The 15,275-nt window shown below is 27.7% G+C and overlaps 2 protein-coding genes across 7 annotated transcripts in view; one reads left to right on the forward strand and one right to left on the reverse strand.

Annotated features, from left to right (window-relative positions):
* The first annotated feature begins 4,417 nt into the window (after nucleotides 1-4,417).
* On the forward strand, nucleotides 4,418-9,321 carry LOC100161355 (V-type proton ATPase catalytic subunit A). 2 transcript variants are annotated; one of them, XM_008181185.3, is made up of 12 exons: nucleotides 4,418-4,572; nucleotides 5,756-5,848; nucleotides 5,938-6,050; nucleotides 6,128-6,493; nucleotides 6,557-6,708; nucleotides 6,770-6,911; nucleotides 7,044-7,173; nucleotides 7,261-7,387; nucleotides 7,452-7,700; nucleotides 7,890-8,096; nucleotides 8,157-8,346; nucleotides 8,406-9,321. In XM_008181185.3, exons 2-12 carry the CDS (start codon nucleotides 5,773-5,775, stop codon nucleotides 8,496-8,498), a joined length of 1,845 nt encoding a protein of 614 aa, XP_008179407.1. In that variant the 5' UTR covers nucleotides 4,418-4,572; nucleotides 5,756-5,772; the 3' UTR covers nucleotides 8,499-9,321. The 2 variants fall into 2 exon arrangements, with proteins under 2 accessions (XP_008179407.1, XP_008179408.1); XM_008181186.3 differs by lacking the exon at nucleotides 4,418-4,572 and adding an exon at nucleotides 4,796-4,936 and having other exon boundaries at nucleotides 8,406-8,586.
* Nucleotides 9,322-11,831: 2,510 nt separating this feature from the next.
* The window catches only part of LOC100166731 (dystrophin, isoforms A/C/F/G/H), a 62,325-nt gene continuing 58,881 nt past the window's right edge, over nucleotides 11,832-15,275 (reverse strand). For 4 of the 5 annotated variants that reach the window (XM_029491770.1, XM_029491771.1, XM_029491769.1 and 1 more), the window contains exons 62-67: nucleotides 14,690-15,210; nucleotides 14,448-14,591; nucleotides 14,145-14,382; nucleotides 12,974-13,055; nucleotides 12,774-12,875; nucleotides 11,832-12,526 (exon numbers count right to left, since the gene is read on the reverse strand). In XM_029491770.1, the coding sequence (XP_029347630.1) occupies nucleotides 12,462-12,526; nucleotides 12,774-12,875; nucleotides 12,974-13,055; nucleotides 14,145-14,382; nucleotides 14,448-14,591; nucleotides 14,690-15,210 (1,152 nt within the window). In that variant the 3' untranslated portion in view covers nucleotides 11,832-12,461. Of the gene's footprint in view, nucleotides 12,527-12,587; nucleotides 12,614-12,773; nucleotides 12,876-12,973; nucleotides 13,056-14,144; nucleotides 14,383-14,447; nucleotides 14,592-14,689; nucleotides 15,211-15,275 lie in introns of all 5 variants that reach the window. The other variant, XM_029491772.1, reaches the window with a different exon arrangement.

Here is a 15,275-nt window from a genome sequence, read left to right on the forward strand (position 1 = left end):
TCCAGTTTTATTTTACGTCAATAGTACCTATAAATAGTATAATAAATATAATACTATAACGTGAATATTGATTATATTAAATTATAAATTGAATGAATATTGAATACTGAAGTATGAAATTTTAAAACTTTACCGCGGATAATACGCAAAACGGCATTAATATTTAATGCATTACAAATACGGCCTTCTCTATAGCAGCCGGTTGTTTATCGGCCTTTTTAGCGCTACCTGGCGGAAGGCGCGCTAACCAAAGTGCCGTCTGATTTGGACTCACTTCTCGGCTCGAGTGACTACACCGTTTTACCTACATCGTGCCATTGAGTAAATAATATACAGACAGACACGTCATATCATAGAACAATAATGTCATATGAAAAAAAATTGATAATAATGACGATGATAATGACTATTAAAAATTCCACGATGTAGAGAGGAAGAAGAAAAAGAAGACATCGTGAGAAATACTATAAAATTATTCCAAATACTTAAAAATATTGTTGATAAATGTTTAATTTATGAAACGATACCAGTTATAATTTTGATATTGTATGATATTAATAGATATTATTGACTCCAAATTTCCAACTCAGAAAATATAAATTTTGTATTTTTATTTTAGATCAAATGCAAATCAAACAATTTAATTTTCATACTTTAAAAGTATTCAGAATACATCACAAAATACTTTTGGAAATAGTATTCTAAAAGTATTCGGAATACTACCCAAGACTGACAATAATAATTAAAAATCCATGGTGGGAAGGAGGGGAGGCGCAATCTATATACTCACTCTCTTCCAGAAAATGTATGGTAATTGGTAATTTAGGTAGTGCAAATTATGACAGTGCGTTACGCGTTACCTGGTTACCTACCATAATGAACGCAACGATTTAAGAGATATCTTAAATCGTGATGACTGCTAAGTACTAACGGCTAATCTCAGAAACTACTTTACCGATTTCAATAAAATTGATGTCAATAGACCTATTACTTAACTAATATCTATACATGAATATAAATATTTTATTTTGTTCAGAGCATAACTAATTATTCTATTACAATTATTTATTATTACATGAATCGATAAGTAGGTTTGTTAACTGTTAAGTCGGATGTCTGTAAAATATATACATTTTTGTTTTTAATTGTTATTTAATTAAACTATAAAGTATAAACTTGCAATTTGGTAATTTTTTTGTTTCGACATTATCTATATATAATACCTATAAGATATTTATAAAAGATATTCATTTTACTTTCATCAATTTTTCGTCGAACGAATACCTATAATTACCTACATATCCATATTGTATTATGTTTATATACCAGATTGTTTAAGTATAAATGTATAATAATGTAAGAGTAATGAGTAGGTGTAGGCCCTATTAAATATTTGAGTCATTCAATTTAGCTACTCGAATTATAATCTCTTATACAAGGTGTATCTTATGTCGTTGTACGCGAGGTTTTTTAACGATTATGGGTCGATGACATAGAATTTCGTTGAAACGAAAAAAGACGTGTATCTTTATTTTGAACAGGCAATTTTTTTATAATAATTTCAAAATTCTTAAGCACGCAGATGTACCAATAGCAAAATCAGCTTTATTTTTCAAATAGTAACTACTATTTTTTATGGATTCTGATAAAGCTTTTTTTCTGAAAATTTTGATAGTCGAATCATCAATTTTGGTTCGCTAGTTTATTAACTATGGTCCTCTAAAGTTTAGTAAAATATGCATTAATAGGTAGTTTTAATTGAAATTATTGATATAGGTTTAATTTGCAAGAGCTAAATAATTTTTTCTTATAACTAACTTTTATAACTTGAAATTTGAACCATAAGTTCCCTATATATTGGTAGGTATCGCATGCAAAGTATGAATTTAGCAGTTGAAATTCTTTAAGAATTATTTAATAATCATAATTCGAAATAAAGTATTTGTAAAATATTTAGATAAATAGTCAATCTCAATATAGGTTTGTACCTAACTAGTTAGGCATACTTTTAATCTGAGTTAATTATAAATTTACTATAGTATTAAAACAAAAATCAAATACCATTAGGTATTACCTTAGCCACCAAATAAAGAATCCAAATTTACTTGTAAGAAAAGTAACTGTGAAGTAATTAATTACGATTACCTACAATAAAAAATGAAAATAATAATATTGATTTTGATGGTTGCTAAAATTAAAATAATGAACTACTATGTTTGGCGTTTGCCAACAATTTTATTCATGTTTTTTTTTTTAGAGTGTCATTAGATTACCGATTAAACTATTTAAGTGTATAAAAAGTCAGTTATAAGAAAAAAAATAATTTAGCTCTTGTAAGTTAAATCTATACCAATTATTTCAATAAAAAGTATTAATGCATATTTAACTAAACTTTAGAGGCTATAGTTAATAAACTAGTGAACCAAAATTGATGATTTGACCATCAAAATTTTCAGAAAAAAAAACTCTACCAGAATCCATTAAAAATATAGTAATTACTATTTGAAAAATAAAATTGATTTTGCTATTGGTACACCCGCGTGTTTAAAAATGTTGAAATTTTTATAAAAAAATTGCCTGATAAAAATAAAGAAACACATCTTTTTTCGTTTTAACGAAATTCTATGTCATCGATCTATAATCGTTAAAAGACCCCGCGTACAATAACATAAGATACACCCTGTATACAGCCCGATAAAGGTACATTGATAGATAAAACATTTATGAGTTTAAGATTAACGAAATTATTGAAGAATTGATTGAAACATCTAAATTGGAATACGTACTTATACTTACTATTTCTTGTATACAAATTACAAATACTACGAAGAACTTATCTATTATAATTAAGCAGTATCTATCATAGTTGCAAATAGGGTGGAGCTTGGGGGGCTCCGCCCCCCCTAATGTGAATTCACCCCACCATGGATTTATTATCATATTATTGTAATTTTTGTAAAAAAAAATTAAAATATGACCTACGTCTTAGTACAAAAAATAAATTTAAAAAAAAAATCAAGAGTATACTCGTATTTTATAAAAAGTCGGTATTAAATGATTTTGCAAAAACTCAAAGAAGAATTAATTTAATTTTGTAAATATTAATTAAAATAAAAATGTGTACATTTATTATTTTATATGATTGTGATTTTTTAAATTTAATTAAGCTTTTATCTTGCAACATAACAGCTGTTAGGGATTATAATCATGAACATAAATACTGATTATAACTTAAAATAATAATTCAATTATTATTTTGTATGATTTAAAGGTATGGGGACAAAGCATCAACTTATAATTTTTAGTTAAAAAATGGTGGGGCTGAAGCCCCCCCTACCCATTGAAATTCCCTATTTGTGCCTATGGTATCTATACCTAAATAGTGATTTTTTTCTGTAAGTGCTTCCTCTCATTTTTCCATTAATTATATTCATCTTTAATATAAATATGCAGGGGCTGGCTAACGGGCTAAATTTTGATGCATTTGCGTAAGCTTTTCAGAGGGGGTGGTCCCTTGACTGTGGCGCAGAATAACATACCAAGGCCTTATTACCTCATGGCTCTTTCGACCACATTTGACTTACATCATAACTTTGTACTTATAATGAGAGTTGGTGGTAGTGGTAAGTACTTAATTACTTAAATATGAAAATGCATCATTTAAAATTTAAGTTCAGTCCGCCACTGTCAATATATGTATCTACTGAAGTCTGTAAGCACAAAGCTAAATTATAATTCTGTTTTATAATTCATATTACAGACACCTATAAACAGCCAACCTATGAACCAACGTAGGTATATTGTATATATAATTCATCAATCAATATATTATTATAATCTTTTATTTTACTAATAATTAATTGCCATTAAAATATTATGCCTTTATAATTTTTCGATTAGATGGATTCCATTTAATTTAAGTTATAAAAATAAGATAGTATACATCACTCAGATGAGTTCATTTGAAATTGTATGCCAGTAGTACAATTCATATGAAAAAGTACAATACTCATTATATCTATATATTAATTAATCTTAACAAGTGTTAATTTTATTTTTGTTACCGACTCCTATGAAAAGAGATATCGTACACTGTACCCCCACAGACTATATGACTCATATAGTGGTACCCCGGTCCCCGATAATTATTATTTATTTCCGTTGCATACAATATTATTTTACTGATTTTAATTTCTAAAATATTATTTGATTATTACTGATTAGAAAGAGAATAACCATACCGAGATACATATAATTGTGTAACTTGATTTTTGAGGAAAAATATTAGGGAAATAAATAAATTATAAATAATTATTTTTTTTATAATTATCATGATAATAATAAATTTTTCTTTATTATTATTATTCATCATTATCTACTCACCTTGGAAGGTTGGTATTAGAAACAATGTTGGTTCACGTGCTGATAGACGTCTTACAGTCAGCTGATTAGAGTTCCACCCAATTTTTTTCAAGTCGCGATCGCTCCATTCACCGCCAGTAGCAGCACTGCATGAGTTGTGGCTTTCCGAGTCTTTCAATCGAAAAAGGATACGCCCGTGAAGATATTCAAGTGAGTATAATATTTAATTATTAATTTTTCACAAAAGTGTTTCCCTTCATTTCAATACGATTGTATGACAATTTTTACCGACCTATGGCCATCCTTATATTTGACGTTGCACCCTTAACCTCCCGTTATCAACACTTATCAACCCTTTGATGGTACCCTCCCAGTTTTGACGGCGTTGGCAGCGGCCACGGCCAACACCCTCAAGTCTGTATTTAGGAAATATTGTAAAATAAAGCTCTATTTATACTCAAATCCAGTGTTAAATACAGACATTTTGAGTGTGATCATTTCTCATAGTTTATTGTCAATCCTAACCTAATTAACTTGGGATCCGCCTTATTTTTGGATGTCAATTAACTATATGGTAATTGTGCTTAATTACGTACACTTTAATGGTACAGATTTATTTGTTCATGAGCTTCTAAACTATATTCGAAGCATATCTATTTTTATAACTACCAATAAAATTATGTAATTTATTAAAAATATATTTTTTATGTAAATACAAGATACCAGATAATGGAATAAATTCATGGTAAAATATTTACAGTGATTTATGGCTTACATCTTAATATCTGTAGATTCTTGTAAGCTTGTTACTCTAACTAACTTATATAATATTTTCTAAGCTAAACTACTATATTTTTAGTTAAAACTTCCTTTATAACAGTACCACTTCTTAAATTATATTTTCTAATTATTTAAATTACACACTTAATTTACAACATTTGCCTATATTTTAATTAGTATATGTTGTAAAGTATGTGGAATTCTATTGTATCTTGTTGGGGATCATTAGGTAAAATATTTTATTTATTCATGAGTATTATTAATTTCACCTAAACAATTGGTAATTTAATGAAGAATACTATATGACTGGATATTTAATATACTTAATTAGTATATTTTCTACTATTTGTGATTGTGTATACTTACTATTATTATTTTATTTTTTATTTTTTTAATATTTGTATTTTTAACTTTAATTTCTAAGTGTAATTAAATTTCCTCTAAATTATTATATATCTTAAAATATAAATGATTACTATATTAAATGCTAGCAGTAATATCACAGATTGTAAAGATTATAATACTAAAAATTTATTTGCATTATTATGTTAATGATTTTTTTGAGTACTATAGATAAATATCAATTTTACTAAACTTTTTCTTTACAATTCAGATAAAAATCGTTCGAAAATGACTTCGTTAAACGCTTTTGAGGATGAAGAACAGGAAAGTTCATATGGGTTTGTGTTTGCTGTGTCTGGACCAGGTTAGTACTACTTTTATTAAATTTATCTGAGTTTTTTGGGTACCTTATTTTGTGCCTTATATATCTTAAACATTGTTTTATGATTTTAGTCGTAACAGCTGAAAAGATGTCTGGTTCAGCTATGTACGAACTGGTTCGTGTTGGATACTTTCAACTGGTTGGTGAAATTATTCGTTTGGAAGGTGACATGGCTACCATTCAGGTTAATTAGATTAAAATTATTATTTCATCTAATATACTAGTTCCGTACCTAATTATGTAATGTATTTATTATTCTAGGTTTACGAAGATACATCTGGTGTTACTGTTGGTGACCCGGTTTCAAGGACTGGAAAACCACTTTCTGTAGAATTAGGCCCTGGCATATTGGGTAGTATATTTGATGGTATTCAACGACCATTAAAAGACATTAATGAGCTCACCCAAAACATCTATATTCCCAAGGGTGTTAATATACCAGCTTTAGGTCGTAATGTTTCATGGGATTACAACTCATCCAATATAAAGATCGGAAGCCATATAACAGGAGGAGACCTCTTCGGTCTTGTCCATGAAAATACTCTTGTTAAACATAAGTTAATGTTGCCACCTAAAGCTAAGGGAACTGTTGTATTCCAAGCTCCACCGGGAAACTATAAAGTTGATGTAAATATGATTATTAACATTATTATTGTTGAACAACAATTCAGTTATTATTTTGTTTCTTAGGATATTATTTTGGAAACAGAATTCGATGGCGAAAAATCATCATTTACTATGTTACAAGTTTGGCCAGTACGTCAGCCACGCCCTGTCACTGAAAAATTGCCTGCCAATTATCCACTTTTGACAGGACAACGAGTACTTGACTCCCTATTTCCGTAAGTAAAAAAAAATGTCTTAAGTTAATAAGTTCTAATTAACTATATTATATCTGTTTAGTTGTGTACAAGGTGGAACAACAGCCATTCCTGGAGCTTTTGGTTGTGGAAAAACTGTCATATCTCAAGCTTTATCTAAGTATTCAAATTCTGATGTTATTGTGTATGTTGGTTGTGGAGAACGTGGTAATGAAATGGCTGAGGTAATATGGTCTATACATTTTTAAAATACATTTAAATTTTATATTTATTAAATGTAATTAATATATACAATTCAAATCATTTATGTTAGGCCTTACATTTTTATCACTAATTGTATATATTTTATTAATTAGGTATTGGGAGATTTCCCAGAATTATCTATTGAAGTTGATGGTGTAACTGAATCTATCATGAAGAGAACTGCATTAGTTGCTAATACTTCTAACATGCCTGTAGCTGCCCGAGAAGCTTCAATTTATACTGGTAATGACTAACAATAAAAATTATATCAGAGTGTTTATGTAAATATCATAATGATTATTTAAATATTTAATAAATAATAATTTTTAGGTATTACTTTGTCTGAGTACTTCAGGGATATGGGATATAATGTATCTATGATGGCTGATTCAACTTCTCGTTGGGCAGAAGCTTTGCGTGAAATTTCTGGTCGTCTTGCTGAAATGCCTGCTGATAGGTATATTCAAGAAATACATAAATGTATTTATTTATTTAAATTAAATATGTTTATTATGTATTAGTGGTTATCCTGCATACTTGGGTGCTCGTTTGGCTTCATTCTACGAAAGAGCTGGCCGAGTTAAATGTCTAGGTAACCCGGAACGGGAAGGTTCAGTTAGTATTGTTGGAGCGGTCAGTCCTCCAGGTGGTGACTTTTCTGATCCAGTTACATCAGCTACTTTAGGTATTGTACAAGTGTTTTGGGGTTTGGATAAGAAATTGGCTCAACGTAAACACTTTCCTTCCATCAATTGGCTTATTTCATACAGGTATTAATGAAAACTACTAAGGGCCAGTTGTACCATTTCTGATTAAAGTTAACCGGAGTTTAATCGGCCGAATTTGCCCGGTTAAATATCTGTTATCAGCTGATTAAGCTTAATCGTAGTTTAACCGTAGACGGTACAACTGGCCCTAATTATTTTAAGAATATTTTTGAAAATAATTTGTGGTTTTAGTAAATATACAAGGGCTTTGGACGACTTCTATGACAAAAACTTCCCTGAATTTGTGCCTTTAAGAACCAAAGTTAAAGAGATCTTACAAGAAGAAGAAGATTTATCAGAAATCGTACAGTTGGTCGGTAAAGCATCACTAGCTGAATCTGATAAAATTACATTAGAAGTTGCTAAACTATTAAAAGATGACTTTTTACAACAAAACAGGTAATTTATTTAGTTTGGTTGAGAGTATTCATATATTTTTATATTCTCATATTATTTTAGTTATTCGCCATATGATCGTTTTTGTCCATTTTACAAAACTGTTGGAATGTTACGAAATACTATTGCCTTTTATGACATGGCACGTCATGCTGTTGAGTCAACAGCCCAATCTGAAAACAAGATAACTTGGTCTGTAATAAGGGACAGTATGGGCAATATCCTTTACCAGTTATCATCCATGAAGTTTAAGGTAATACATTATTTTTTTATTACTTGACGTTTTTTTTTATTAAATGTGTATAATAATAGGACCCAGTTAAAGATGGCGAAGCTAAAATCCGTGCTGACTTTGATCAGTTGTATGATGATATCCAGCAAGCTTTTAGGAATCTGGAGGATTAAAGTATTTTTCACGTTAATACATCGTTATTCAAAAACAAAACAAAAGTTTGTAAAAAAAAAAAAAATATATATTATAATAAATTGTTGTTGTTTACTCCAGCTTAAGTAAAATTAGCGCACATCATAGAATGAAACTGTGGTGACGGATGTAAGATTCTTTTTTGTTTTTAAACTTGTTGTTTATGTGTGTCACCATCAAAAATTTTTATATTATTATTTCATTTTATTCGTCATTCCATTCTTGTAGATTTCATTCACAATAAGTGAACTATTATTTTATAATTTAATTTTAATTCGACAATAATCAACCATACCATGTGAATTTTATAAATCAATTTCTGTTTTAATTAATCATTATTGAAAGATATGAATATAATACTCATTATCATGTAAATATAAATTATTTATTATGAATTTGCCAACTACAATAATAATTTTAAAAAAAATAGTTTAATCAGTACTATTTAAACTATTTTTATTTTTCGGCAATTTTAAACATAAAAATGGTTTAACACAAAATTGAAAAATATATCAAGTACTCTAAATACCACAAGAATACTATTTATATTTTCTTAAATCCCAAATAATTGTTCGTAATGTTTTTTTGGATAGTCAAATATGGTTTTTCGTCATGAATGATTGTTTTGTTGTTTTTAATTATATTATAATTATATTATAGTCTATGAATTATATTAAATAAAGTAGGGGTTTTATTCTTATGAAAGAGACCATTATAGTGTACTCGGTAAATTTAATATTTGTAAAATATTATTAGGTAATCTGTTATCGATGATAATTAACAAATACATTCCAAAATTTATTGTAAAATTGTATTTATTTGTTTAATTTGAACATCCTTTTCTTTAAGTAATGTCATGTTTTCTATTTCCTAGTGAATAAAAATATGTTTCTATTATAATAGGGACAGTTGTTCAAGCATCCAGCAACATGAAAATAAGTTCTCATTTAAGATATTACTAAAAGTACCTATAGTGTATAATATATATGAGCCTTAACTGTTATTATAATTTATAATCATTATATAACCCATCCAGTTTATCTTACCCATTGACTGACGTCACTGTTACCAACATTAATTTTGTATTTCAATTAGTTTTGCAGTAATCTACAGTTAGTAGTGTCAACTATTATGGCACATGTATGAAAGCATAAAAGCTTTAAAATGTATAATAGGTTAAGAAAAATGCATATATTTTTTGAAAGGTGTAGGGACATCCCTATACTACTCAATTAAAAGTAGTAACCTTGAAAACCATGAGGCAGTCTATGGCTGTTAAATCACGACACATTTCGGAATGTATAGAACATATTTTGTCTATCATGTTTTTGGTAAAAGTGATTGTATTCAATTTTCAATGTTTTCAACCTAGTGAACATTTTGTTATCGAAAATAATTGAAAAAAATTCTCATACAAGTCATGCCTATAATCGGCTCAAAAAGAGTCAAATTATGAACATTTTTTCATGTACAAGAAATAAAATGGTAATAATAAATAAATAGGTAATAATAATTACCTATATAAACATTTAGTAAACATTTCAAGTATCTACAGTTGTATTTTATAATAGTGTAGCAGCTGATACCCCTGATTTTTTTGGTGGGTGAGTGGATTCCCTGACCGCTTACATCATAAAAATTCTACTATGTATTAAAATAATAAAAATACACTTGAATAATTATAGGCTATAGCCATTAGCCAATATAGAGGTAACTGATTAAATATGCTACCACTATTTATTTTCGAGTATGTGCCACTGAGGGGGTTAGGCCATGCACTATGCCCCTACTCCTAGACAGTGGCGGATCTAGGGTGGGAGGTTCAGGTCAGCTAACCCACAGCTTACATTTGCTTCAAATTGGCCTCTTTTAATAACTTGGCTAGTTGGGCACTTGGATCCTCCTTTAAACACACATACAGTTTAAATAATTTTTTTTGTTTTACAGACCTAGTACACAAGTATAAATTTCTAATCTGGTTTTAATAAGTGACCCCTTGAAATGTCCTGACCCACAGTTTCCTAACTCTGGATCCGCCCCTGCCCCTTAGAAATAAACTATAAGGCTAATATACTAGGTACAGGTGTAAAGTCTCATTCAATGTGCGTGTGTCATACATAACTGTAAATTATAATTTGTCAGCAATAGGTTAAAAAATATTTTCCAACAACCTACAGCCTACAGATAATCAACTGTGATCAGTAAAATTACCTGAATTTTCATTTGTAAAATAATACTTTATATAATATTAAATATTAATTGGACAGTAAAAAGCAGAGTTGTATTCGCATTAATGTATAGAGTATCTTTCGAAAAATTATTTTATGAAATACTCAATACATTGAATAAAAATGTATCGTGATACAAGATACTAGATACTTCATATAATTGTACCGAGGTACAAGATACAATTGTGAGTTGTATCTAAGATACTGCCCAGCCCTGGATATATGGTAACTTAATATTAATTATCAGGGACTAATATATAAGAAACAGGGTCGTACACTCATACTTTTGACCGACAAAGTATAAATAATTTATTTAGATAGATTAGGTTCAATAAGCCTAGTAAACTATAAAGAAAAATCAACATTCAATAAATAGGTCTTGTAATAAAAGTAAATAAATACATTTTTTTTTTAAATTAGTATATTTTTATTTTGTTTGTTATTGCTATATAGTTTCCTATTTAAAAATATAAGTTTAATAATAATTATTACCTTATAACACATATATTATAATAATGAATGATATTAAGTTTTTTTAACCTCTTAACCAAATAATTATTAAATCAAAAATTAATAGGTAATGTATTAAACGTTTACAATAAAGATAACAAAAAAATGAAAAACAAAAAAAATTAGCTTACTATAATTTTAATATAGTTATATAGCATAATATTATTAATTATTATCATGTAACACTTATAAGTAACTACATACATCATATTGTATTGGAAATCGTACAAAATTGTGATTGTCTTTATTTTATAATGTAATAATTATATTTATTATCAAATACTATTTTAATTAAAAAACGAGAATTCTAGTTTTATATTTGTAATGGAAAAATCAAAAACCAAATAAAGATATAATATTTGATATGTTAGGTAGCTACAGTGAAATTACACTATAAAACTTTTGACCCTAAAATTTGAATTTATTCATCACATTTAAACAATATACACCTGTATTTACAACACAGATTTATACAATTTTTATATATCTGTGATTTATAATGATATTATCAACAGTGATAAAATTATGATAATGATAAACTAAAATAAAATATAAATGTATAATAAGAAAAATAAAATAAATTTATCAGAGATAAAATAAACATGATACATTTATCTTGTAAAGAAAAAAAGTAATGGCACATAACTGTTTAACAAATATGCATTAAGATAATCTATTCAAACGTAATTATTATAAAATACTAATTTTATGTAATTTGATATTTTATATAATACAACTTTTAGTTTTATTTTAAAATGATGAGTTAATACTTATTTATTATTAAATTAACATTAAATAGGTTTGTTTTTTAAGAGCAATATAAAGATGACAGTTATTTTTGATCTTTATTATGTAGCGTGCGAAATTTAAACAACTATACAACTAATAATTAAAATACTAAGATTTTAGTATGGAAAATATATAACTGTTCTGTCTGAAAATAGATTTTTATAAAATTTAATTTTCTGCATATAAAACTAGTGGGTGTCACACCGCTACAAAATTATCTTTTTTTATTCTTAAGAAATTAAACAATTGAAAAGAATTTGGAGAATAAGTTATTATTTTATACGTGCCTATCTGTAAAAATTATTAACATTTTGATATGTAAGTACATATTATAATTATTACATACATATTTAACAAATACTAATTATAATAATAATAATACTATTAATATTGTACTACAATGTCATAGTATACTCCTTAATTTTCATGTCTCTCTGTTGTCATGACAGTTACTAATTCAGTAACAACTTTACCTAAATCACCTATAAAGAATTAACCAATTAGTTTTTTTTTTTCGAAATATTGTTTTACAATAATACAAACCTAGATTTTTCCATTTCCATGAACAGCTAATAAATAATGGAATATTAGTAGTATTAAACAAAAATACATAATATATATATTAAAGAAAACCATTATCTATCATTAGATAAAAATAATGACAATTTACTTGGGTACTATTAGGTTAGATAGTTATACAGAAAAATATTATTTTGAATTATATTTTACCTGCCATATGGTGTAAATTACCAACAGCATGATGAGATGCCGGTATGGGTGGAGGAGGTGGTCTCTCCAAAGTGTTACGGCTGTTGTTTTCTGACCAATTTCCTATGTAAAGAATTATATTACAATAATAACAAAAAAAAACAAGATTTACTGGGATATATCCTTATATATTGTATATTTATCAATTATTCTAGACATACCTGATTTGTCAGAAGAATTTTGCATAGGAGAATCACAAGCTAATTGAGAAACTGTCACTGACCTCGTTTGGAATGTTGCTGGCTAAAATTCACAACAAATAAAAAATAAACACATTATCTTAAAATAATACTTTAGGCATGAACAATTATCATCTATTGAATAATGTTTAAATCATAAAACTGTTTTATTTGTAAAAATTAAAAATATCATATTATATTATCATTTTATTGCATATCGCAATAATTCATATTGCATACAATATGTTTAAAATTTATATACCATGACGAAATAAAGAGGCATATTAGCAAAAGCATTTTACGCATAATATAGCGTACCTCTGACATTTCCAGTCATATCTGTGACAGGAACAAATTGAAGAAAATACTCTCTCAATTTGTTGGTATCATTATCAAAGTACCTAACACGCATAAAAAATTGTTCAATGCCAGCTAAATCGGTCATTTCATCTGCTAAGATTGTAAAACATTTTGATCTATTTATTTTACCAACAAGTTTCTTAGTTTCTTAACAATCAAAGAATTATTTACAATTATAATTTAATTCTGATTTATAAGTGATATTTTATAGTATTTTACCACCATAGTTTGTTTAATCAATATTCAATAATCAATCTTTTCAAATCACTATTTTATTATATATATGTAGTAAATAAACACTGTCAAAGGGGGATGGTGTTGCTACACCTACAACACCCCCCTCGCTATGCTACTGCAGTTATAGGAGAAATATGTGAAATTTCTGACTTGCCTGTTTATTTAGTCATGATATATATACGATGTGTTAAATCTCTATCCTGCTTTTTTTATTTAAATTACATTTAGTTTTATTTATATTATTATTAAATAATATAACTTTTTGTATTATTTGTATATAAAAACTTGTTATAATATGCATAAACTGACAAAATGTTGAAGATTATTTTAATTCTAAACTATAATTTTCAATTATTTGTTCATAATATAAATGTATATTATAAATTAAATGGATAAACACTAGTTTTCTTAGTAATAAAAAATTAACTTTGAACAATTAAGCACAAGCAGACCAATTACATAATAAACTTTAGAGATAAAATATACATAATATTTATTTTCTTTCACTTTTAAATGGATGATTTTATATGCAATTATTTATATACTTTTCACTTACTTCTTCTAGTAGTTGTCTGAGTCTTTGCAATTGTGCTTCTAATTGTCTGTTATGATCTTCCAATATTTGCATACGTGCTTCTAAGCGGCCTTTATGTTGGCGTAACATTCTTGCCTCAGATACCATATCAACCTCACCATTATTATTTGGCATAATATTGTAAGAACCTTTGCTGCCAGTTCCGGTTTTCAATTTTTCATATTCTTCTTGCAAGTGGGTGTTTTCATCTTCTAATTCTCTATAATTTAATGTTAGAGAATATTTAATTTTATATTAACACAAACAGCCTAATTTAATACTTACTTTATCATAGTTTCTAACTCATGTCGTTGATCTGCATCAATTGCAACCATTATTTGAACTGGACTCCTTGGTACAGATGGCAATGTTTCGGACCCACCATTTAAAGACTGACAATACTGGGCTATTAAATGATGTTCATCTTCACTAAAAATAATAATTAGCATTATAACAAATATTAGCATATTATTGTGTACTGGTATAATACAAATTGTAAGATTTAATTTAATTGTATAATAACTTACGAATCCGGGGTAGAGTTGCTACGTGCTCTATATTCAACTTCAGCTAAACGTGATGCATACATTTCTAAACGGTTGTGAACATCAGGTATAGTAGAAGGAGTATTAGAATGTTGCGGTGATGGAGAAGGACTCTCTAAAGCATCCCCTTCTAATACTGATTGAACAGGTAAATATCCAACACGCGGGTGCTTTTTGAAATAACGTTTCGATTTGAATTTATTACGAAGGGCACGTGTGAAATCCCGAACGTCTTCTCCAGACGTTGTTGTAGTACAATATTCTTGCATTGGATGAGTAAGTTTATGGTGCTTGGCTTTACGACCAGAAAAGAAGCAAGATTGACACATATCAAAATTGAAACATTTTAAGCATCGATATCTGAAACCAATTATAGGATACGTTTTGCAAATGTTGCACTTTGCTTGATGTTTTGCTGATTCAGCTTCAGCTAGCCTATGCAGCACAGCTAACCATACCATACTCTGTGGTTCTTGTTGTAGCCAAACTAAGAAGTGCATAGCCTAAAATAAATTTTATTTTAATTTAGTCAATTATAATTTAATTTGTAGTATTATATGCAATTGTA

This window comes from Acyrthosiphon pisum, chromosome A3 (genome assembly GCF_005508785.2).
Source record: "Acyrthosiphon pisum isolate AL4f chromosome A3, pea_aphid_22Mar2018_4r6ur, whole genome shotgun sequence".
NCBI lineage: Eukaryota > Metazoa > Arthropoda > Insecta > Hemiptera > Aphididae > Acyrthosiphon > Acyrthosiphon pisum.

Excerpts from the sequence above, each read along its gene's own strand:
- LOC100161355 (XM_008181185.3), top strand. The coding sequence starts at position 5,773 with ATGACTTCGTTAAACGCTTTTGAGGATGAAGAACAGGAAAGTTCATAT. Across the intron at positions 6,051-6,127 it reads GTGACATGGCTACCATTCAG|GTTTACGAAGATACATCTGG; the intron begins GTTAATTAGATT and ends TTATTATTCTAG. Across the intron at positions 6,912-7,043 it reads GTGGTAATGAAATGGCTGAG|GTATTGGGAGATTTCCCAGA; the intron begins GTAATATGGTCT and ends TTTATTAATTAG.